Source organism: Schistocerca gregaria, chromosome 5 (assembly GCF_023897955.1).
Source record: "Schistocerca gregaria isolate iqSchGreg1 chromosome 5, iqSchGreg1.2, whole genome shotgun sequence".
NCBI lineage: Eukaryota > Metazoa > Arthropoda > Insecta > Orthoptera > Acrididae > Schistocerca > Schistocerca gregaria.
In genome coordinates, this window is record NC_064924.1 from 244,289,650 (window position 1) to 244,314,598 (window position 24,949).

At 36.9% G+C, this 24,949-nt stretch overlaps 1 protein-coding gene across 1 annotated transcript in view; it reads left to right on the plus strand.

Moving 5' to 3' along the window:
* LOC126272963 (dolichyldiphosphatase 1-like) overlaps positions 1-14,766 on the plus strand; it is a 57,304-nt gene extending 42,538 nt beyond the window's left edge. The window contains exons 3-6 of the mRNA XM_049976291.1: positions 819-997; positions 6,420-6,518; positions 9,791-9,919; positions 10,006-14,766. Of these exons, the coding sequence (XP_049832248.1) occupies positions 819-997; positions 6,420-6,518; positions 9,791-9,919; positions 10,006-10,135 (537 nt within the window). The 3' untranslated portion in view covers positions 10,136-14,766. The remainder of the gene's footprint in view (positions 1-818; positions 998-6,419; positions 6,519-9,790; positions 9,920-10,005) is intronic.
* The last annotated feature ends 10,183 nt before the right edge of the window (positions 14,767-24,949 follow it).

Genomic DNA, 24,949 nt, shown 5'->3' on the forward strand with positions numbered 1-24,949 from the left:
TACTGCATTAAATCGTTAATGTAAGATTATACGCCTTAATGAACTCATTATGACAGCAATTTTTAAATTTGCTCATCAATTTTATAAAATGCTGAAAATAAATTCCTCCCCCCCCCCCTCCCCCCTCCTGGAAGCCTCCTGCAACTGGAATCGGATGCCATGAACCTGATTAGTTGTTTAATAATATAAATTGGAGAGTTGTCTTTCTTTCATTTTGCTTCTTTTGCGGAAAAGAGCAAACATAATGTTAATTATGACCTGGATATCAAATAAGTTTTGCTAGTATTTTTCACTGTGCAGTTGTTGTGTCAGGCAGATTAAGAAAATAACTAGAAATGGTAGGAACTAAAAAAAAAGAAATTTGATTAGCCAAGTGGCAGTGAACACAAATACTAACAAAAAGAACCCATGATTCTTTTGTGTGGAAAACTGGGGGAAATGTCTTGGTAGCAAGACTTTTTAGGCTGAAGCAGGAAAGTAATCCATGACCCTCAGCTAGTTGTGAGACAGTAAGACAGAAAAGTAAGATTGCATACTGATTTTTGGCTCGTGTTTCCTCGGGCTGCCTTACCCAGCAGCCTTTTGAAATTTAACAGAGTAACAAGGAAAAAAAAGTTTGTGCCCCTTTCAGTGAATTTTTCTTTTATCTGGCAGAGAGTAACTGTACAGTTTATTCTTATCAGCAGCAGAACCTCCTGCGACCATTTGTAAATTTGTGTGTGAGAAGATGAACTACTATTAAATTACACACATTTACAGTTTCACTAGCAAACTCTTTTAAAATAATTTTGGTAATCATTTGTGTTTTCTGTTTGTAGATAACATTCTTCTTTGGCACTACACTGAATGAACTCCTGAACCTCATCTTAAAGCACACATTTTGTGAAGCTAGACCTATGCAGAGGAATGCACTTTATACGGAATATGGAATGCCGTCGTCACATTCACAGTTTATGTGGTTCTTTGCTACTTACATAGTATACTTTGTGTGTATAAGGTGAGCCTGATACTTGAATATTCCTTATTAACATGCATGCTTCTAGCTTGTAATTTGCATCACAATTGTGAATTTTTTTTTGATGGTGTAGATATAATTAATATGATTTATTTTGTGCAACTGTAAGGTGTAATTTTCAAATGATGACTGATTATAAAGCTTTCTATTGATATTGTCTCAGTTGATAATTTGTGTTTGTGCTTAGTATTATATAAACTTGCTTAGGAAGGGATATTTAGCAAGTTATAGAAAGAAAATGAGCAGTAGAACAGACTTAAGAGATATTACATTTTCACAGTCAGTGGCTAAAGACTTAAAAGCCCTTCATTCCTTTAGTACTCTTATTGATTTATTTCAGCGGGTATTGTGTAAAGTGAATGAAAGGTTTAAAGCCATAATTGCATTTGTGATTATCTGGTGAATGCACTTTTCAAATATCAGGACATTATGCAGGGCACTGTTGCAACATTGTAATGATTTTCGTCTTCAGTTTATTATTATTATTATTATTATTATTATTATTATTATGTGAAGTCTGAAGGGTGCAATCCCTCCCCAAAAGAAAGATGCAAGACACACACACACACACACACACACACACACACCTCTGTACGGCTCTTTGTCTTCGCTTACTACAATGTAGTCAGCCAAGCAGATATTCGCCTGCTGACCACAGTTACATAGGGAGGTAACTAAGGTAACTACATGTGATTGGACATGCTGTCACATCAGACATCGGAAGAGCAAATGCTGGGAAGCTTCTATGACAGCTCATGTTTTGATCTAGTATTACTCTGCTCTGTTTCATTGTATGCCACAAAAAAAGTCATGATTGGTTGATCGAATGTGATGTGAGGCATCTAGACCTTCTAATGGAAGTAAAAAGTGAAAATATTTCTCGAACAGCAGGTGAATAGAAGTCTGCAAGATAGCAAAGCTCATAAGCACCCCATGTTTTCAAACAAAATTTGGGAATAAGCTCACTGTCAGCAAAATGGGTTCTGCAGTTGCTGCCAGCTGATCAAAAGAAGCCTTAACCATTTCTCAGTGATGGATTGGACATGCCCAAGTAGCATACTAGTGAATATTTGTGTTAACTGCTGTATGCTTGCTGAAACGTGGATACATTAATACCAGTACCAGATCAAGGAACTATCAAAATTGTGACTTGCACATTACATATCCATTCCATATGCTATAAATGTCATGGCAATAATTTTGAGGATTCACATGTAAAGACTTTTATTGATTTCGTGGATCCTGGATAAGTGGCAAGTGACATTTGTCAGGTGGTGGGTAAAAATATGTTGAACTGTGGTATGAATTACTGTATCATCCAACACTCTTATCTCTGTGTTCAGATGTGAAGGAAGTGCTTGACGGAACAAAATTTATATTGAATAGAAAGGCGTGGTTCATGGTGTGGGTTCCTGTAGTTATATCCCAGTTCATGAACCACGGGCAACATATGAGTGGCCAAGTAAGTGGTCCCGACAGTCGGGATACCAGTTACTTTGGAAGAAGGCTGGGCATCTCGGACATATTCTGAGTCGTGTTCACCATTGTGCTCATACGGCAAAGACTACCAAATCCACCGGTTAGTCCCTCAACCGTTAGGGGTAAAACCCAATGGGACTCGGGGCAACTAAGGCTAGCAACCTGCTTCCCTGGTACTTAAATATGATGCTGGCAACAATCAGAGCAAAATGCCTCGGACCTTTGGAGGTGACGGAGTCCCACCTCTAACTGTCAAACCAGGGACTCCTAAGATACGACTTGGCAAACAAATGGTAATGAGATGGGGAGCTATTAATATCAATGGGGGCTACTCAGGGAAGGAGGTAGAGCTGGCAGAGGCTGCAAGTAAGATGGGGCTGGGCGTTTTAGCTGTTAGTGACACTCGGGTAAAGGGTGAAAAAGAAGAGGAAATGGGAGAATACAAGGTCTACCTGTCAGGAGTCAAAGCAGGAATAGCACAGTGGGGTGTAGGGCTTTACTTAAGGGAAGAAATGGAACCGAGCATAGTTGCAATAAGGTATGTAAACGAACGACTGATGGGGATAGATTTGACAGTGTCTAGGAAGAAAATTAGGATTGTGTCAGTATATTCGCATTGTGAAGGGATGGATAGTTTTTATGAGGCACTAAGTGATGCAGTTGTTAGGGTAAAGGACAAGGACAGTGTTCTGCTCATGGGGGATTTTAATGCCAGGATTGGATATCGAACAGAAGGGTATGAAAAGTTTATGGGTAAATTTGGAGAGGATATGGAGGCCAACAGAAACGGGAAACAACTCCTGGATTTCTGTGCCAGTATGGGCTTAGTAATCACAAACTCCTTTTTTAAACATAAGAACATTCACCGGTATACTTGGGAAGGCAGGGGAACCAGATCTGTCAAAATGTTTAAATGTCTCTGAGCACTATGGGACTCAACTGCTGTGGTCATTAGTCCCCTAGAACTTAGAACTACTTAAACCTAACTAACCTAAGGACATCACACACATCCATGCCCGAGGCAGGATTCGAACTTGCAACTGTAGCAGTCGCACAGTTCCGGACTGCGCGCCTAGAACCGCGAGACCACTGCGGCCGGCCAGATCTGTCATTGACTATATAATAACAGGTCAGGAATTCAGGAAGGCTGTGAGGGACACATGTGTATTCAGGGGATTCTTTGATGACACTGATCATTATTTAATCTGCAGTGAAATTGGGATTGTGAGACCGAAAGTGCAGGAGGTCAGGTCCATTTGTAGGAGGATAAGAGTGGAGAAACTTCAGGATAAGGAAATCAGGCACAAGTACATGACAGCGATCTCAGAAAGGTACCAGGTAGTTGAATGTCGTCAATTACAGACATTGGAAAAGGAGTGGACAAGGTACAGGGACACAGTACTAGAAGTGGCTAAAGAATGTCTTGGAACAGTAGTGTGTAAAAGTAGGATGAAGCAAACAGCTTGGTGGACTGACACAGTCTAGGAAGCCTGTAAAAAGAAAAAGAAGGCGTATCAAAAATGGCTACATACTAGAACTCAGGTAGACAGAGAAAGTTATGTTGAAGAAAGAAACAAAGCCAAACAGATAATTGCAGCATCCAAGAAGAAATCTTGGGAAGACTTTGGAAACAGGTTGGAGACTATGGGTCAAGCTGCTGGAAAACCATTCTGGAATGTAATTAGCAGTCTTTGAAAGGGAGGTAAGAAGGAAATGACAAGTATTTTGGACAGGTCAGGAAAACTTCTGGTGAATCCTGTGGACACCTTGGGCAGATGGATGGAATATTTTGAAGAGTTGCTCAATGTAGGTGAAAATACGATTAGTAATATTTCAGATTTCGAGGCAGAATGGGATAGGGATGATGATGGAAATAGGATCACATTTGAGGAAGTGGAGAAAATGGTCAATAGATTGCAATGCAATAAAGCAGCTGGGGTGGATGAAATTAAGTCAGAACTCATCAAATACAGTGGAATGTCAGGTCTTAAATGGCTACACGGGATAACTGAAATGGCCTGGGAGGCGGGACAGGTTCCATCAGACTGGACAAAAGCAGTAATCACACCAATCTTTAAACGTGGAAACAGAAAAGATTGTAACAACTACAGAGGTATCTCTTTAATCAGCGTTGTGGGTAAAATCTTCTCAGGTATTGTTGAAAGGAAAGTGCGAGTATTAGTTGAGGACCAGTTGGATGAAAATCAGTGTGGGTTTAGGCCTCTTAGAGGTTGTCAGGACCAGATCTTTAGCTTACGGCAAATAATGGAGAAGTGTCATGAGTGGAACAGAGAACTATATCTATGCTTTATAGATCTAGAAAAGGCGTATGACCGGGTTCCTAGGAGGAAGTTATTGTCTGTGCTACGAGATTGTGGAATAGGAGGCAAACTTTTGCAAGCAATTAAAGGTCTTCACATGGATAGTCAGGCAGCAGTTAGAGTTGACGGTAAATTGAGTTCCTGGTTCAGAGTAGTTTCAGGGGTAAGACAAGGCTGCAACCTGTCTCCACTGTTGTTCATATTATTCATGGGTCATATGTTGAAAACAGTACACTGGCTGGGTGAGATTAAGATATGTGAACACAAAATAAGCAGTCTTGCATATGCGGATGACTTAGTTGTGATGGCAGATTCGATTGAAAGTTTGCAAAGTAATATTTCAGAGCTAGATCAGAAATGTAAGGACTATGGTATGAAGAGTAGCATCTCCAAAACGAAAGTAATGTCAGTGAGAAAGAAATATAAACGGATTGAGTGCCAAATAGGAGGAACAAAGTTAGAACAGATGGATGGTTTCAAGTACTTCGGATGCATATTCTCACACGCTGGCAACATAGTGAAAGAACTGGAAGCAAGGTGTAGCAAAGCCAATGCAGTGAGCGCTCAGCTACAATCTACTCTCTTCTGCAAGAAGGAAGTCAATACCAAGACTAAGTTATCTGTGCACCATTCAATCTTTCGACCAACTTTGTTGTATGGGAGCGAAAGCTGGGTGGATTCAGGTTACCTTATCAAAAGGTCGAGGTTACGGATATGAAAGTAGCTAGGATGATTGCAGGTACTAGTAGATGGGAACAATGGCAGGAGGGTGTCCACAATGAGGAAATCAAAGAAAAACTGGGAATGAACTCTATAGATGTAGTAGTCAGGGCGAACAGGCTTAGATGGTGGGGTCATTTACAAGCATTGGAGAAGCAAGGTTACCCAAGAGACTCATGGGTTCATTAGTAGAGGGCAGGAGGAGTCGGGGCAGACCAAGGAGAAGGTACCTGGATTCGGTTAAGAATGATTTTGAAGTAATAGGTTTAACATCAGAAGAGTCACCAATGCTAGCACTGAATAGGGGAACATGGAGGAATTTTATAAAGGGGCTATGCTCCAGACTGAACGCTGAAAGGCATAATCAGTCTTAAATGATGATGATGATGATGAATAGAAGGGCGACTGAAAAACTTCTCTTGCGAAGAACCTAAAAAAATTTTGGCATGCACAGAGTTAAAATGAGATACATAGCATTTTGGCAATAAAAATTTCCTTTTACTTTGAAAGTACTGTTTTCAGAATAACTGTTTTCTGTTTAACAGTGAAAAACCACAAACTGTCGATGCTTATGAATAACACTGTAGAAAGACATTGTCTGAAAACTTAGCATTATTTTTAATCTGGGTAAGTGCCAATTGACAAGCAACATGTCAGTAATGCAATTAATGGCAACCTTTACTCTTTTCATCATTTGTATTCCACCCATGACTGACTGTCCACTATTTTTGTAATATCAAATTTTTCTACCAAGCAGTGCTGGATGAATCCATTAACATTATTTCCTGTTCACAAGTATGTTTTTGTTGAAGTTTATTATTTCTTTAGCTTATATTTTTATGTAGAATGTTCTTGACTAATGTCGAATCAAATGTGTTACACAGATTACACCATATGAATAATAGTACTCTACTGGAAAATATCTGGAAGACAGCAATAATTATTTCTAGTCTGTTTCTGGCAGCTCTTGTTACAGTCAGCAGGTATGTATTAAAACTACTTCTTTAGATTTGTATGAATTTGGGAAGTTCCCTTTACATTTTAATGATTATCACCACTAAGCACTAACTTGGCTTTTTGTTGTTGGGATGCCCATTAAATAGAAGCATTGAATTTTAATACTTAATGGCAATAAATCTTACCTCATTGTTTAATGTAATTTGTTTTTGTTTTCTTTCCATTTGTACATGTTTGATTAAAGTTATCACTAGTCATTTCAGATATTTCAAAATGGTATAATGTAGCCCTATGCCAAGAAGTAAATGCCTGATGTTTTCAAACATTAATTATTGTGGACTAAATACTGTTAATTTACTGAAATGTAGCTTTAGAATGTACACAGACATTTTATTGAAATTTTTTTTTCAGAACAGACTATAATCTTCACAAGATAAACAAATTCCTCGGCATTGTCTTGCAGCTAATATAGGAGCTATAAGATATGGTAGAAGTAACTGGTCACAGTTCAACCCTTCAATTACTGTTGGGTCTGAGAGGCCCATCTGTGATTTTTATTACCTCCTCTGTTACTTCCTTTACATTTTATTTTAGTGAAATTTTAGGACTGTCTGATTTGACTTCTTAGACATAATTCTGGAAAAAAATTATAAAAAAATTATGGACAACCAAAATGTTTCCATTTGATGGCGTTGCTGCAACGTATTAGCAACCCAGCACGACTCTGATGCAGGTCTATAGACACCAACATGTAGGCAAGGGATTAGTGTGACATTCGTGTCTTTCTGATGTGCATGCGGTAAATGCGGAAGCGTGAACTATGGCAATATTATTACTAAATGTGTCCAAACTGGACCTATGTGCTACTGTTCTGTTCTTGGTTGCCGAAGGGCGAAAACCAGAAGACATCCATCAGAGAATGAATAATGTATATGGGGCAGCAATTAAGGTGAGACATCTGGGAAAACTGTGTCAAGGGGTTGCTGCTTCATGATAACACACACCCCTATATTGAAAATATTGTAACATAGAAGTTGGGTACCCTGTGCCACCAATAGTTCTTTCCTTTCTTGTTTCACTTACAAATAGAGCGAGGGAAAAGTGATTGAATGCTTACAAATGAGCCCTAATTTTTTTATCTTATCTTCATAGTCTTTATGCCAAATGTATGTAGACAGCGGTAGAATCAAGCAGCAAAACGAGGTGTTTTATCACTGGGTATCTTCAATCTGGTGTGCCAGTGGTGGTGATTCTGCCTGATTTGCGTACCAATTTTGGACTGTACGGGCTTTGAACAGAAACAGTGTGTAAACACTTTGGAGACCAGCTTAGGAAACTGGTCATCTGCACAGTTGTTTAAAGCATTACTGGCCCATATGTAATTGATGTATCTTCAAGAGTAATACATACTAAGAAAAGGACCAAGATTCAAATTTTATTTTCAGTATTTGCTTTAGTTCTGTGATAGATTACAAATTTTAAAATAATAATGACCAGAAGTATAATTATACTCCCAAGAAAAAAGGGCAAGGTGAGTTGTTGAGCAATTTTTTCCTCCTGAGCTCCCAAAATTTCTTGCTTACACAACAGACTAAATGTATTTGTTGCAGAAATACCTTAGATTGCGAAACTCATTGAGTGTATGTATTAATTAGTCAGTGAGATCATATTAGTGCGGCCATTCACAATGGCATCTGTTATGTTCACTGGCATTAGTTTTGAAATAATTCTAGAAATTAACAGAAGGCAGCACCAGGACTTCTGTACATTGTTTTCACACAAAATCAGTCCAGTTTTTTTAGCGATAGGTAGCTAATGTGTCAAGAAAATCAGCCTGAGCTGTACGTGGGAGAAATATTTCTAACACAAAGTTGGGAACTAAGAAAAGGAGAAGATTTGTATATTGTACAGAGAAGAAAGATAGAAGAAGTTAAATTATGTGTTACAAGTGCACCAAAACTGAATGCTAAGAATATTCTTGTATTGTCTGTGGATTCTGCACAAATTTTCAATAAGAATTAGATTACAAAAAGATTTGGTGTAGAATGAGAATAAACTGTATAGCCTTGAAAAGCCACCAGTCAAAGTATAAAACAATGTTTTTTAATGTGTAAAATTTAAATATATAAAATTATTTTAAAGCTGTGTCAATTTATGTCAGTTTGAGCAACATGGGCCTGAGAGGCCTGACTGGTAGGAAACATTATACAGATTTTCTGGTAACCAGAGGGTTAAAGGCAAATAAAATACAGCTGCATAAAATTACTGAGACAGTGATTGAAAGTAAAAAAGCAATCATCCGTGTTAGAATCCACATTGGGATAAAGGGATAATTTTTGGTGGCATTTGTGTTGGTTGATTTCCCTCTGTTCGATAGCACTGATTAATTTTTTCATAGAATGGATGTGTACAACAAATGAATTGCTTCCAGAGGAATTATGTATCATTCCTCATACAGTAGGTATGACATAACATAAGAATTTTGCATGGGATTATTCATTCTTATTGTCAAATAGAAATGCATGATAATGTTAATATATGGTGATAAGGAAGACACACAAGAATGCTAAATTTTGACTAGAGAAGTGTTAAATCCTATAGATGCAAAACTACCTCTACAGAATGAGACATTTTCATCTTGGGAAATGACATTCTTGTTAGCCATTATCAGTTGTAACATTGCAGGCACTCAATCAACTTCACATTGAGCGTAGTAATTGGCTGTCAACTCATCCATGAAGGGGGCTGCTGCACTGAGAATTCGTTTTCATAATCTATTAAACCTGGCTAATGACATTTTGCTTAAAATCATGCCGTATTACATACGAGTGTTAGGTGCACTAAGAATGACATCACCGGTCCTCATTACACTTTTTTCAACTCGTCATTGTCCACCAGTTAGAGACCACTGAAAGTAAGAATGTTATCTTGTGTGTCTCACCTTATGTTGCCAGCTGTACCAGCTGAGAACCAACATCCTTGATTGTAAAAAGAAGAAGAATAATTACAATTTATGAATGATCAGTAATCACAACATAGATAATGTCTTGTTTGCCGAGTGTTTCCATTAATTGAAAATACATGTATTCTTGTACACTTACTGCTAGTTGCAGATCACTAGTGAAACAGATTAGTCTGTTGTGCAAAATCTAAAGCAAAAGTATTAAAAAACTAAAAACCTGCCTCGATTGCGAAAAAAGCACTGAGGCGGGTTTTTAGTTTTTTAATGTATTAACCAACGATTGTTGATGCGCTGTGATGTTGAAAGTTCTTAAAGCAAAAGTATTTTTCTTTCCAGAGTATACCTGCAGTACCATACCTGGAAACAGGTGCTAAGTGGTGCTTTAGTTGGTTTCTTGTTTGGATCTCTCTGGTTTGCACTCACATACTTGATATTCACGCCTATGTTTCCACTTGTTGCTTCATGGTGAGTTTTTGAAAATTGTTCATTACATCATAAGTTATCTGTGAATTTTGGATAATATTTTTTGTTTCTTATTTCCACATTTTTAGGAGAATATCGGAATTTTTGCTTCTGCGAGACACAACACTGATACCAAACGTACTTTGGTTTGAATACAAAAACAGCAGGCAGGAGGCAAGGGCAAGGAGCAGGAAGCTGGTATCTATGAAGTCACAATGACAGCTGCTAGGCATAGGAGGCGGCGGCTTGCACCATGGTGGCTTACTAAGTAGCCTCATTCACTTTTATTGGTTACGGAAAAGATAATGTGGACGGTGCAAGTAAGTATGTGTTACAAAGTTCATTCTCCTGGACACAAGATACTTCAATATGCTGTCGTTATATTACAGACATGGATGAAATTGATAGACAGAGCAGATCATCCTGAACAGTGCAGCCTGAAGCAGCAGCTCCATAGCTTTTATAAGTAATAATATTAATTTATTGTGTTAAAATAGACTGTATTTGTGATTGTTGACAGATGCCAGTCATCAGTAATAACATTATTTTAGAACTAATATCTGCCCTTTACATGTAAGATGGTGTCTTTAATGTGTCTTGCCCACAATGTGTTTACCACAAATTTACCAGAGATTTTTACAAAGTATAAGGTTTATCCAACTTGTATTGAACTAACTGAATTTTTTGTTGTAACACTCTTACAAGTGACAATGTACAAAACTTTACACAAGTATGTTCCTTTAGCCATGTTGTTGTATAAATTATTGTTGGTCATAACTCTGTGATGATTTCGACTGTGCATTGGTGCATTGAGTTTGCAATATTGTCCTTTTTTATTTTAAATTGGAGTGATGTATTACAAGTTTTGAATGGTACATATTTTTATACGTGAGCAGTGGGACAATATAACCATCTGTAGCATTGTCAAAAAATGTACAAAGTAATGAATAGTGTGTTTAATTTCAAATTCAGAACACTTCCATGTAATAAAAATGTGATCATGGCAGCTTTTATGAATGACTGAATTTTTGTAGTTTATTTTTGTGTTTAAATTTTCCTTTTTTTTAGTGAACAATTTGATTATATTTACCATGCAGTGAAACCAAGATTTGTAGACTCCATGTTTGTTTTCCCATAAAGTTACTTTCTATATCTCCAAATAGTTTACATTCAGGTTTAATTTTTTGTGTGTAGTATAAATTAGCTTCAATTTTAAATAATTTTTTCTATGTGAATGATGACTTTTTTACTGAACTACAGTGATTTTTTTGTAGATATACTCAAAAAAATAATCAGATGAGCATTTACTCAGAAATTTTACATGAACGTGCCATCTGTAAAGTTATGAAATTATCTCTAAGGAAATTAAAAGACAATTTTAAAATTATGTGTAAATTTTCAACAAATGCTCAGTTCGAACACTCGCATTTATCCATTGTTTCAATTAATTACTGATATTTGCAGAAATTAGTGTGTTGTTATACTTAAGTACTTAATTATTATTGGATATTTATTGTAAGTGCTTGATGAAGTTTTTTGACAGTCTGTACCAAACTTCTATATTTTTGTACATTCATCACCTCTGTGACTGATGAACCACACTACCATAACATACAGCACTAGATATGAATTGTAATTAAAATTAGTTCCACCTTTTTTTCAGTATGTTCAATACTCAGATTGTGACAGTGGCTAACAGTGACAATGTAACTCTTCTACTGATATGCATTTGTACATTATGATGAAATTGTTTTCTTTATATTTATATACTCTTTTATGTAATTGTCATGTGTAAACCAAAGCTATTTTGTTATGTAAAGGCGGTAGGTGTAATCTTTATTTGTTCGTTATGTGTTTGCTGGTAACATAATTCCTAAATGAACTGCCTGTTAATCATTTCTTGGGTGCAAAAAATTGAAACCTGTAGCACAAAAACATTTCTTTTTTTGGATCAGCTTGCCAACAATTGATAAATATTCCTCATTTTGAGATGGTATGACGTTGTAATACAAATCAAATTTTTAGCTTAAGAGTTCAAATGTGAAGACATTGTCCCAGAATCAGTTTTACTATGTAGATATTAAATCACATAAATATAGTGGTGTGAGTTGATGGGATAAGTGAGTGCTTGTCAAGCCGTAAATCCAAAGCTCCGAAGTTCAACCTGTGGGCAGTCTTAGTATTTTTCCTAAAAAACAATCATTGTGTAAAAATGTAATATGGATAGATAAAAGATCTACTCACCAAGCAACAGCAGCAGTAGAATAAAATACACACAATAGGTATGGAAATGCTTGTTGCTATTCTTGATCCTCGTCATCCTTATGAATCATTTAGTGTCTTTTGTGGTATCTGTTTAGCTTTTTTAGCTGACCATATAAAGGAGATGGAAATAACTTTTCACTCTTAGTATCTTCCACATGCTCATTGGGCACCTTCTTTAATTAGCCTTGGAGACCCCTTCATTGGATGGATTTTCTTTCAGAGCCTGGAATACAGCTTGTCTCTGCACATACAGATTGTTTATAAGAGGTGACCTGAACTATTTTATGTTCCAAAGTATTTGTTGCCATACTGTGACATCAACATGTTATACATATGGTTTCCAGACAGATTTTTTAATAATGTCTTTCAGCTCTGTCAGTTCGGTTTGAGTTTCACCCAGCTTTTCACAAACGTGTCGAGGAGCTTAGCTTGTATATGAGGTGGACTTTCTTGTAAGACAATTGTAACTGCAGTGCTTTGTGCCAAGAAGAAATATGATGAAAGGATGTTCAGAACTGGAAAAGTGCGTGAAAGACATCATTTCTACCAAGACTTGGGCTGTAGTCCTTGATACAAAGACCACCAGGAACTTTTAAAGTACCGTACCACTTGTAAAACCAAAAAAGTCTGTGGTTGTGAGGCCTTGCAATCTTGGAAAACTCTAATCTCCTCGATGTTGATGTAGAAGAAAAATTAGTGGACGAGTCAAGTCCTTTGAAGCCTCAACAGCTACATGGGAACACATGAACAGTCAATTATAAAACAACTCTGGTCATCTCTGATTAATAATTTGTGTGTTCAGAGAAAAATTGCATTCCACACTCTGAAAGCAAATTCCATCCATGAGGTGGTCTCCGAGGCCAAATAAAAAAGGTGCCCAATATGCACATGAAATTCTTCCAAAGAGTGAAAAATTACTTAAACCTCCCTACCATGCCTTAGCTAAAAAACTACAAAGACACCACAAAAGACGCTGAATGATTTATATGATGGTGGTGGTGAACAAGATAGTAACATGCGTTTCTATCTCTGTTTATGTTTGTTTTCTTCTACCACCACTTAGTGAGTAATTTTTTTATGTATCCGTATTAGGCTTAGGACTTTTCCCCGTCACTTATCAATTCATTCACCTTTCAAAATGTTTTCCATGAAATAATACCAAGTCACATCACAATTCGATTGACATGCTTAACTGTAAGTCCACCTCTAATTGCTTAGGTAAGTTAGCTTACAATGTGGAGGAAGACAAGGATGTGCCACATTTGATAGAATTATGCCTAGTAAAGCAGTGTGGTGTGAAACAGCTGTCCATATTGAAGACAGATTTAATTGCATACTAAAATTATCATTGGCTTCAATGTTTGCTAAATATTTTGATGTGTTGGCAGTGGAAATGGAAATGTCGTGTGATGAGGGCCTCCCATCAGGTAGACCGTTCGCCTAGTGCGAGTCTTTCGATTTGACGCCACTTCAGCAACTTGCGTGTCGATGGGGATGAAATGATGATGATTAGGACAACACAACACCCAGTCCCTGAGTGGAGAAAATATCCGACCCAGCCAGGAATCGAATGCGGGCTGTTAGGTATGACATTCAGTCACACTGACCACTCAGCTACCAGGGGCGGACAATATGAAATGACGATATGCAGTTTGCTAATGGAAAGAATGCTTGCTATAAAGAGCCTTTTATCGCCTGTGTGTGCTCTCTTGCCGAGAGAAAGTGTGGAATTTCTCCTTAAGCTAGATAAACTGACTTTTGGAGAAGGATTTGTAGTTAGTGGTTAGTAAGATTTCTGAATTTCAATCAGATGCATTCTTGTGTTGCTAGTAAAAAGTTTCATAAGTGTTAGATGATGATGATTCCAGGATGGGGGGAGGCGCATGAAAGAGCTTAACAATCTAACTTTTTAGTTCACTTACAAAATTTTTCATCATGATGTGTTTTTCTGTATGTTCATGCCATTTCCTTAGTTATTTGTCAAAATAATTTTAAGGCTATATTCAGTGATCCTGCCAACATTGTTTAATGTAGATGTGTGGGCTCCACATATTTTGCCTCAAGTAAACTGGTAGAATTGATGGTGATCTGGCGATGAAGTGCAAGCTAGTCACTCTTATGACCCTCACATTTTCATAAACAAATTCGAGTAAATTATTATTTAAGCCTTTAGCTACTATGGGTGTGTATACACATCTTGCTATGCCATTCCGCTAGTGTTGTGGATGTGTATACACATGCCACTTGGGTTTTCATGCAGTGTTGTGCGTGTCTGAATGCATCCTGAGCCACCAACGTTACTGCTGTGGATGAGTTACTTCCATATCTTGGTGAATTAAAAAGTATCTAGTATTTATCATACAACATATGTGCCTCATTGTGTGCTGTCATTTGCAAAAAACATCATTTCGATACTTTGAATAATTTATGAGATATGGTAATAGTTATGACTACATGATTGATGATGTGCAAGGATGTGAATGTGTGTTGCACGTGACTGTCCTTTGGATATAAAAACCCAGTAACTCAAGAACAAAATGAGATAATCTTCTGCTCTCAGTTTTAAATAAAATTTTGATATCTTATTAATATTTTATTTATTGCAGTGTTTGACCTAAAATCAACCGTATGCAAAGTTTACGAATGCTTTTTTACCTCTGCAAAACCTTTCAAATTTCACGCAATGTTTTACTTAATTTGATGCAGCACAGTAACTATGGCATGCGATGGAAAGAAATTTAGTCCTTTATCAGGTGAAGATATTAGACTTAACATGTGCAGAAATAAATTTTTTCACATAATATTTTTCTTTAAAATGTATTATAAGTATTTCATAGCAGCTGCCAAGTCCACTTGGGCAACTGGGCGTGTCACTCCTGACCATCCGTCGGATATAAAACCCAATGACTCAAGAACAGAATGAGAAATTGTTTTGCTCTAAATTTTAAATAAAATGTTGATATCTTATCTGCATTTCATTCACTGCAATGTATGAGCTAAAATCAACCATACACGAAGTTTACGCAATGTGTTTTCACCTTTGCTAACTCTTTAAAATTTGGTGCAGTGTTGTACTTAATTTGATGCAGCACAGTAAGAATGAAAGCTAACAAAAAGAAATTTCATTCTTTATCGAGTGATGAAGGTATCAATGTACAAAAATAAATATTTTTCACCTAATAATAGTTTTTGAAATATCAGTTGATAAGTATTTACTATCAGCCAGAACACCATCTCTCGCCACAGGCATTAGCATTTGGCGAAGGGTACAGCCATAACAAAAGCCGCCTGAGCACAGATTGCAAAGAGCATGTCTGTAACAGTGAAAGGGTTAAACTTTCTCAGATGGAACTATAATTGTCATGCTTTTGCTTTATGCCAGTTGTGCCATTGACATATTAGTGCATTGCACTCTGGAATCAACATGTACAGTGACAGTTATTTCTACTCTTTTCCAGGTAATTTTTTCTTAGACATCTTTCTTGCCTCACACTTTTTACCTGAAGAAACAAGTGCATTTCATGTCATATCAAATGTTCATTTCTTCTTCTTCTTCTTCTTCTTCTTCCTTGCAACACAGTTGCTGTTGCTATAAGGGTTAAAGCAATGTTAGCGACAGTGGGTGAGTGGAATTCATGGACCCCATCTGTCTTTGTTTAAAGCACATGTTCAAATGTGAAAATGTTTTCAAAATATTTGCACATCAGGTAACTGAGGCAGGATGTGGAAACCAGCCTGATATTTGTCCAGATGGAAGTACAAAACTGCATAAAAACCACATTCAGGCTGGTCAGCACATTGAATGTCACTGTAAATTTGCGGGGTTGGCGTGCCTCTGTGAATCTCAGCAGTGGTACGTGAATGCACTCAGCTATCTGGGCAGGTCTCATGTGTTAACACCCTGTTGTGAGGAAAAAGACAGTGTTTAACTTCCGAGGAACAGGAAATAATTCTCCTGGATTTTATTCTCCAAACACAGAGCTTCACCTATAAGTTTTGGAACTGCTGCCGATAGTTCTAAAGTGTAAACCTTTTCAACTGGAAATGTTACAGTCATAGATATTTGTGACCTGTCAGCCTATGGATGAATGGATCTTATTAGTAAACCCAACATTTCATATGTCTCTGTGAAGGACATTTGTAGGGGTGTAGTGGCCTTGATTTATTGCACACAGTGGCTCTTTGCTGAATGTCACAGTCATCCACTGTGTGCCAGTCTCCCCCCCCCCTTCCCCCCCCCCCCCCCCATCCCCATTGTACTGACAGATACCTGTGCAGAAGGGGGATGAAACATTGGGATTCTCTAGAAAATCCATTGTATCATGGCACAGTAGTGTTATAAAATGTTAATGATTGAATGAGGTGGCAGAAGAAAATGATAACCCACCAGAGTGTCATTTTGAGCTACTCCCATTTTATAGGCTAGATAAATTCAACTGTAAGAACACAAATAAAACAAAACAATTTACATAGCAGACAGCTCTTTCTGGTGGTATAAACGGAGCTACTTTTTACCAGCATGTGGTGCATTAATAAAAACAGTTTGGTACTGTGAACAGACTAATCATTTGCTAAGTTGGAGGTTAGCAGTTTCTTCTGTTGATCCCTTCAGTTCCTATTGACAAATATTTTGTACAATTGCTGACTTGCGACTATCTGTGTAACTAAATCACTAAATGCATGTTGGAAATCCCAAAGGTTTGGGGCTCAGTCTTGATTTGGACCTACGACTTTTGAATCATATGTAGCTTATTTCGCTTCAGGCAGTGATTTGTACACACGAAAAAAGGCAAAGTGTGCTGGGGTTGGAGCCCATGTGTGACAGTAGATCCCCCGACAGCTGGCTGTGTGTCTTCCACTGACCTCTGAACTTACACAATGATATACCACCTGTAATAGGTGGGGTAGGAAGATGATGATAATTTTAATTCGGAAATGTTGCATATGTATCATAGAAAATTGCTAAAATATAATTACTGTAAATTAAAAGTAAATTGACCAGGGTTGGAACTTTCAACACTGGAGCTGGAGGTTTGGGAATCTAATTGAAAAATAGATGTGGTATAAATAGTGTTGAATTTATAATTTTTATTTAAATTTAATAATCTCTTGAGGAACTAAGGCTATTAGAAATTTCTGTGTTAAAATGAATATTTCAAATTATATTGGAGTTTGCAGACATATGTGTAAGGACAGAGTTTCAGCTTTGTTTCTCATATTTTCCATAATGCACAGTACTTCCACTAGGAAGAGTGCATTTTACATGCCATACATAAATATGTGCAAACGTAAGTATAAATTACTCAGGATACAGAGTAATGAAGATTCAGTTTATGAAGAGCTTGTTTTACTTAAAAACGATTAAGTTTTCATTTCTACAATGTGGAGAAAGTAACTCCCTATGTTGTATATATATATTGTATGCTCTCTATAACAGAGGTCTACACTAAACAGCCACTGTAGTAACTTGCATCTTTTCTTACCATATGAACTGCAAGTTAACCTTACATCTTTTCTTGCCAAACGAATTGCATGTTTTCCTCATTCCATTAGTGTTTTCATAATGTAGATTGGTTTGTGGTTTTAAGACCATTTGATTTTCTGTTCGTAAATAATGATAGCAAATGCAAACTTTTTGAAATAACAGTAGTGTTTATACATTAGAGAGAGAGAGAGAGAGAGAGAGAGAATTAAACTATTATTATATTTACAATACTTGGATGTTATGTAAAACAGACATTCTGGTCTTAGTTATCTAGATGTATATATCATGCTAAATACCCAGTTTCAATTTTTTTTTTTTAAATTGAATGAAGTGGCATAGACTTGCTTTTTGGTACAACATGGCTCAAATCTCCATCTGACTACACATTGGGTCTTCCTAATCATTTAAGGCAAATGCTGGTATGTTTCCTTTAAACGCAATGTGACCCCTTTCGTAGCCCGTCCTTATCCTTAACAAGCTTCTGCTCAGTCTCCAGTGACCTCATTATCACAAAGGCATTAAATCCAAATTTACATTCCTTCATGTAAAAAAATGGTGCAACTATATAATGATTTTATTCTTTCAGTTGTTGAATTACTTCATCATTTGGCATACCTGTCTTAGTCTTTATCACTGTTAAGATTGTCAGTGTGCTCTTCTCCCTGGTCATTTTAGGTCCACCAAACTTCAGTTCAAATAGTCCGTGGCTATTGTCATCTTTAACAAGAGGGGCTATTGTCATCTTTAACAAGAGTAGGAGAATTGTTAACAGTTATTCTTGCTGCACTATAAATTCCACCATCATATGTCAGATAATTAAACATATCTATACCACACAGTTTGATGCATTGCTCATGTTAAAATTAATGTGTTTCCCTCCCAGAAAGGTTTGCTAGCTGCTTTCATTTTGTACAAAAAACTTTTGCATCTTTTTAAAAAATCTCATACATTATTTTACGTTAGGAGCCATGTGCAAGTTCTTGGTGACACACAGTTGCTGTATTCTGAATTTAGATAAAAAATGATATTGATGGCAGTTGAGTTGCAGTTAGTAACAGCAGCAAAGGGTTTTTCAGAGAAGTAATATCTCCATTTGGGCTCCTTTCACAGCACACATACAAAAAAAGTGTAAAGAACTGACATGTTTCGTGGATTACCCTGTATTTCATTCAAAAAATGACTTAGTTCTTTTGTGAACATGAAATTTTAATTTAGTTGCTTCAAAAAAGTCTTGTGAAAGATGATATTCTATTGAATATAACAATAGTAGCCTGAATTTCATTGATTTACATATCTCAGATTATTGAAGCCAGCTTAAAAGGAGAGTAGCTCCTGGGTCGATATCTTCACAATCAGGTGTTTTCCCCCCTCCCTACCTCTACAAGTTTAATTATTCATTTAATGCCAGTGCACATTATTAGCTTAATAAAGACTGTCTTTTGTGTGTCAATAAGTGTATATTACTGACTTACTGTAGAGCCCTTACATATCGAAATTTAAAAAGCAATGTGTGTGGGTAATATTACTTCAGTTTCACTAGTGACATGTATGCATACAGTATTGGAGCAAGGCAACAGTATCAGAATGAACCAACATCAAAAGTATTCGAACACAAATGCAGTTCATAGAGCACTGGAGATTGCTTCAATTATTGAACAGAAACATCAAACGAAGGGCACCATCTTTTCTGTTCTGTTCTGATGCTGAATAATTGAAATTCAAGCATGAAATGTGAACTTAACAAGTCTGAAGTTGAGAACACATGATACATACTTGAGATGTAGAGAAATATGGTTGTTAGACACTGATTAATGCCCTTCATATTTTGGAGGCCTTTCTGATATTTGCAATTTCTTCTTTCATACATTTTCTTAGTTGTTGAACAGTGGAAAGTCCAGGTTGGAAAATCAGCAATTATGAAAAGGATAGGTTGCTACTCACCATAAAGATGACATGTTGAACTGCAGACAATCACAACGAGAAGACTGTTACTGAGTGTCACCGTTTCTTAGTTACTAAGTTCTAAGAATTGTCTTTTACTCTGTTGATACATGAGTGTTTCAATGCCAGTTGTGTTATCCAGTCTTACATTACTGTTATTCCATGGAACATAAATTAGGTGACACATTAATGAACTAATCTTCATGTTTTTTTGTGCACATACTTTTGTTAATAATCAGATCATGTTTGTTAAAAACAAAGATTTCAAGACTTACCAAGTGGGAAAGCGCCGGCAGATAGGCACATGAACAAAACACACAAACACACACACAGAATTACTAGCTTTCGCAACCGATGGTTGCTTCTTCAGGAAGGAGAGGGAAAGACGAAAGGATGTGGGTTTTAAGGGAGAGGGTAAGGAGTCATTCCAATCCCGGGAGCGGAAAGACTTCCCTTAGGGGAAAAAAAGGACAGGTGTACACTGTGTGTGCGAGTGTACACCTGTCCTTTTTTTCCCCCTAAGGGAAGTCTTTCCGCTCCCGGGATTGGAATGACTCCTTACCCTCTCCCTTAAAACCCACATCCTTTCGTCTTTCCCTCTCCTTCCTGAAGAAGCAACCATCGGTTGCGAAAGCTAGTAATTCTGTGTGTGTGTTTGTGTGTTTTATTCATGTGCCTATCTGCCGGCGCTTTCCCGCTTGGTAAGTCTTGAAATCTTTGTTTTTAATATATTTTTCCCATGTGGAAGTTTCTTTCTATTTCATTTACAGATCATGTTTGTTGTTATACTTCAGGTTTGATAAATAACTACATAATAATGTAAGGGGTGCTCTACTTATTTCACCTTGACAGACATTAACAGTAAAAATGATACAACAAAATAATACAACTACTGAGTGAGGTGGTGTATTGGTTAGCACATTGGACTCGCATTCAGGAGGATGACAGTTCAAATCGACCATCCTGATTTAGTTTTTCCCTAAAATCGCTTCAGGCAAATGCCGAGATGGTTCCTTTGGACTGGCATAGCCGACTTCATTCCCCATCCTACCCTAACCTGATGGGACTGATGACCTCACTGTTTGGTTCCCCTCCCCCAAATCAACCAACCAGCCAATGATACAACACTCTGTGTTCCATTTCACATAGCAATATCAGTTAGGTGGGGGTGAGTCACAGGCTATATAGCTGAACTTGACTGATAAGCAGAACACTAAATGCTTTCAGTGGAATAGTAAATGTTATATACGTTTAAGAGCAGTTAATAAATGTAAAATAAGGCCTCATGTCCTTTACGCCAGCCATTGCTTTCAGTTTACAATAACGTTATTTACATGGACTATCTCAAAAATTTGATGTTTGTGTGAACTGCACTAGAAGCCCAGTGAAGGAAGATAGTGAATCGTAATCAGGGCCAATTGAAATCTATAGATTCTGATATTTGAGCTTTCAGGAATAAGTTGAAAAGGTACCATTATTTGCTGGGGAACTGCATTTTTATAGCAGAGAATTTGTAGAGACCAATTCATTAGAGGGATACTGTAACACAGTCATTGAAAATTAATTATTGCATATTCATAGCTTTGACTGATAAGAGACAAAGCATTTAAATTGCAGATGAACCATATTTCATTTTTGTTCTACAGAACTGGTTTGTAAATGTTTGAATTTTTGTCTTAAAACAGACACTGTTACAAATTTTAAGTCAAATAAGAGATAACTGTAGGAATATTGCCTACCTGACAGTAAATTTGAAGCTGTACCTCCTTGGATCTGCAAGTTTTGTGTGAATACTACTGTTCTTTGTACGAGCTGCATTATCAAGTAATATTGTGGGATGGGCTGAAATGTTATCAGCATGGTGAGCGAGTGACTGAAGGGTCATTGCTGTTATTGCCCATGGAGATAATATAAACGTAGTTTTGTATGTAACGTATATTACACTCTTTGATGTGACTTGATTTGAGATTAATGTAGACTGAATACTGAGGAGGACTGTAATTATGTCACTGCTGTTAAATTACCTCTTTACTATTACTTTTTTTTTTTTTTACAAATGTATTAAATTTCAGCTGCACGTTGCTGAATACATGCCTTATTCATTCATGAATATCTCACAAAAAATGCCAATTAAGTGTGCTGATAACACAATAAATTCCCAGTGTTTTCTGTCATGATGTTTTTCCACACATTATAACTTTATGTAATTTTGAAGAAATTAAATATGTATTGCATCAAGTATGCACTAACAACTATTCAGTAAAGAGGGATTTGATAGGGAAAATATGGATAAAACTTAAGCCTGCCCTTTCAGTATTAACAAGTCCTTCCTTTTGAATTAATAAGAAAAATAAAACAGATGTGACGAACAAAAACATTCAGTAGAAAGTATTCTTGCCATATTTCTCTCTCTCTTTCTCTTTCTTTCGCTCCCTCCCTCCCTCCCTCCCTCTTTTTACATAGTATCACTGACATATTCATAAATGAAAAGAGCGTGTGTGTGTGTGTGTGTGTGAGAGAGAGAGAGAGAGAGAAGAGGGGGGGGGGGGGGGGGGGGGGGGGGGGGGGGGACGACTTGCTTAAGTATAGGTTCAGCTGGATTTGTATTAAGGTTGTACTTACAGTATTTTTAGACACGTATTCAGTTTGTGCCACACGATGATTAAGAATAAATTTGTATGCTGAAAAGTAGACATAGTTTTTCTTTCTATAAAACTTTTTCATTCTTAGGCAATAATGAAGGTTAAAACCTCATAGCAGAATAAATCAATTTTTTGCATCCAAGTTAATGACAAACAGCAAAGATTTTATACAAATAGTTAATGAACTATTTTTAAAGATTGTATATACTTGAAAATGTGCATTTATCTGTATATATTTTAGCAAGTATATCACATAGCTTTGACACCAAATTTTGTGCATAGTTAAAATACCAAAGACTTCCCTCTATTGGAAAAGAAGCGCACAACGTGTTTAACTTACAGAAAAATATTAATTCCTTATTAGATCATAGCTGTAGATGGCTTGAATTGTTTTGTATAAACTGTAGTCTATTCTCGTATCCTTTACCTATAATGGGTTCGATAATACAATGCCAAAAATTTCACTATTAAATATTTCTTCCCTCTCTCATTCAGCTGTAAAAGAAAAATTTGTGTGTTCTAATGTTGTTGTCTCTAAAATGGTTGTGTAATGTTGAATTAAACATGATTTTTTTGAACTACAGTTTGGAAATTAAATTCGCAAATGAAAACTAGAAATATAGCAAAATGTGGAAGAAATTTTTAACAAATATTCAGATATAAGTTAAAGTACTTCCTATTTATGGTAGTAGTTAGCTAGCATATCACAGTCTTCAGCCAACAAAGCAGTCTTATCACCTGTTTTACTGAATAAGGGACCCAGACTTTATTGGAATTCGTGGAGCACCACGAGTACAACCGAGCATATGTTTTTAAAGCCAACTTTTAACAATGCTGTACTTAAACAGATGAGTCCAAGGAGGAGGCGACAGTAGTTGCTTGGTGGTATTATCAGAATATATCCACAAAATGTGCTTGTTTCACCCTTCTCCCCCCCCCCCCCCCCCCCCCCCCTGCCGATGTAACCTTTGGGACACCCATGGACATGATATTTAATTATAGGCTTAAAAACTCATCAGCACTCAAGTCAACGCTGTACATTTTAAGTTATTTGCCACTTATTATAAAAACAGTGGCCTAGAATGTAAAGGATCTCATTCTTTGTTGCATTGATAATGGAAAGAGATGCTATAACGAATTGCGTGAACAAGTAGTAATTGAGGGAAAAAAGATGGTGAACACAGCAACTAAGGATGCCTATGGTAAAACCTTATAGTCCCTTCTTATCAGTCCATTTTTGATAAAGAATGGCAGTCAAAAGTGTTTGTGGGTGGCAGAAAGTAAGTGCTAACAAGTGAGTCAGTAAAATAGCACTGTAACTGGCCTATTTAGGTAGCTCAGACACTTTAATTGGGACAAGTCTGAAGTCTGGTATTCTCCCCCCACCTTGTCCATTGATTATGGCTCTGTCATTAATGACCATGGCATTGGCATAGTGTTTAACCTCCAACATCTTTCAACCCATGGGATGATAGGAATTCTCCACAATTCTCATCTGTTCTGGTTTAAGCATTACTCTTTTTTTGCACACACACCTCTCCCCCCCTTGCCGAAATGACAGCCAAACATTGAATGATGCAGAAGTCGTGGTATGCAAAAATTTTCACAGTGTGTGTTGTGCGTACTGTTCATGAGTAGGTGTCTTTGAAGTTAACAGAAGACACACTCTGTTTAACATGCAACAACTGACAATACCCCATTTTTTAAAATACTCTGGGTTAGAATTCTTCCCCACATACAAGGATGGGGCTGGAAATTAGCTGTTGCCTTGTTTAAGGAACCATGAGAATTTAAAAATTTTAATCGCACAAATTAAAAAAAAAAAGTAAAGTCATTTGACAGTATATTATTATTTTTATCGTTTGTGCTATCCAGATTTCAGCTGTTATTCCATTATCAAGTACAATGCTAAAAGTTGTTAGACCATTATTTTATCATGTCTGTTAAAGTAGTCTCTTCAAAGATGTGACTTATTACTGGTCTAACAACTTTTAGCATTGTACTTGATAATGGCATAAAAACCAAAATCTGTACAAAGATAAATTTAATAATACATAGTCAAGTGGTGGTTTAACTCTTTTTAGAAAGTATTGCATGACTGTGGCTCAAAGTCATCAAAAACTTTCTACTTCATATTGTTACTGGCAGAAAGTGAAATCCGAGCATGCATAAAGAGTTGCCCTAGATAGGTGAAATATGGAAGGTTTGTTTGCACTTCTGAAAGATAATGATTCAGCTTTCACACTTGTTGATTAAGAGTGCCATACTGTGACCTCTGAAAGCAATTTGCTATCAGTATGTGATAGACACTGTGTGCCCATTAGCTATTGTCTGGATTTGACATTGTGACAGTGAGTGTCAAACATGCCTGTAAGGAGATCGAGGACATAATGTTATTAGCTTAGGGAGATTGAGTGATGCGATATAATAGGGCTGCAGGGAGATGTATCTTCTTTCTGCTCTATTGCAGAAAGATTTGGCTCTGATACAACCTTAGTGCATCATTATTGGTAACTGGTCCTGAGAGAAGAGTGGGTTCTGTATTCACATCGGTAAGTAGTGAATTGGAAGACCACCATATTCGTCCTGTAACTGTGGTGCATAATACTACCTTCCATAGCAGCTGTAGATCTTCTGTTGGTACAAGAGTGACACTGCAAACCATAACCAATAAATTACTTGAGGGACAACACCACTCCA